Here is a 1,183-nt window from a genome sequence, read left to right as displayed (position 1 = left end):
CCCGGTTCAAGCCCCCCCCCCACCGCCCATTGCGGCTCCTGAACACGGGTCACCCGCTCAAGCCCCTCCCCCACCGCCCGCCCCGGCTCCCAAGAAGGTGGTCAAGGCTCCAGCCCCTGCACCAAGTGGTGAGGACGACGACTCAGACTCCAGCCCCCCGCCGAAAACCGCCCCTCCGCGAGCCCCATCCAAAGGTGATGATGATTCCTCTGCTGGATCTGGACCAGCCCCATCCGAAGGTGAGAGCGAACCGCCCTCTTCTCTGGCTCCTAGTGCCGGTTCCAGCTTTGGTGCGGCACTCTTGATTGGATTGGTGGCTAGCTTTGCTGGGTTCTGATCACCTGACCTCTTAGAGGCTGTGCGAGGAGGGTCTTGCAATTTTTTTAAAATTGGAATTATTAATTTTAATTTTTATTACTCCCAATTTTTTTATTGTTATTAATTTTGAGTTGGAACTCTATTTTCTATAATAATGTGATTTCCATGTGATTCTATATATTTTATTTTTATTGAAATGTTGATTGATGGTTAACGTTTAGTATTGTTATCATTTTGTTAATGTTAAGTTTCTCTATAAATTTTAAAAAAACAAATCAAAACAAAACAAATCTATCACAATCACAAATTTTCAAGGCATAAACTTTTTTTTTTTTAAAAAAAATCCCTCTTTTTGTATCTATACAACTATTCAAGTAGGAAGATCTATTTGATAGTTTTAATTATTTAATTTATTTTTACTATTATTATAAATAAAAAAACATATGCAATCCACAGATGAATCAATCCAATGCCTATGCAATTGCACGTAAATCCCTTGCCGCGTGGATCATTTTCAATCAGCCAATTTCGAATAGAGTTTTAGTAGAAAACCAAAAGCAAACAACAACGAGCCTGCATTTCTGAGCTTACAGCACAAAACATCAAAGGCAAAACACCAGATCAGAACAGATGCCTACTTGGTTAGGTCTGGTAATGTTTTCTCATTCAATCTCCTTGATGATGTCCGCGATGACTTCCTCCATGTCTAGCTCCTTCATTGGTGCAAAGGGTCGCTTCATACCCTGCAGTTTGAAAATAATATGCAACAGAGGACAGCTGAATTCAATGAATGTATCAAGTTCACAGTTAGAAACTGTTTTCTCTGTAGTTCAAACTATGAAACTTAGCATCTAACGCATTCCTG

At 40.7% G+C, this 1,183-nt stretch overlaps 2 protein-coding genes across 4 annotated transcripts in view; one reads left to right on the top strand and one right to left on the bottom strand.

Moving 5' to 3' along the window:
- The window catches only part of LOC104804498 (fasciclin-like arabinogalactan protein 3), a 1,403-nt gene extending 1,066 nt beyond the window's left edge, over positions 1-337 (top strand). Inside the window, exon 2 of the mRNA XM_019201340.1 lies at positions 6-337. Within this exon, the coding sequence (XP_019056885.1) occupies positions 6-337 (332 nt within the window). The remainder of the gene's footprint in view (positions 1-5) is intronic.
- Positions 97-1,183, bottom strand: part of LOC104803592 (selenoprotein H-like) — a 2,558-nt gene continuing 1,471 nt past the window's right edge. Inside the window, exons 4-5 of one of the 3 annotated variants that reach the window (XM_010527569.1) lie at positions 957-1,061; positions 97-116 (exon numbers count right to left, since the gene is read on the bottom strand). In XM_010527569.1, the coding sequence (XP_010525871.1) occupies positions 981-1,061 (81 nt within the window). In that variant the 3' untranslated portion in view covers positions 97-116; positions 957-980. The other 2 variants (XM_010527568.2, XM_010527567.1) reach the window with 2 other exon arrangements.

Source organism: Tarenaya hassleriana, unplaced genomic scaffold (assembly GCF_000463585.1).
Source record: "Tarenaya hassleriana unplaced genomic scaffold, ASM46358v1 Cleome9, whole genome shotgun sequence".
Taxonomy (NCBI): domain Eukaryota; kingdom Viridiplantae; phylum Streptophyta; class Magnoliopsida; order Brassicales; family Cleomaceae; genus Tarenaya; species Tarenaya hassleriana.
Note: the sequence above shows the minus strand (reverse complement) of the source record. Positions and strands in the feature narration are given on the sequence as shown.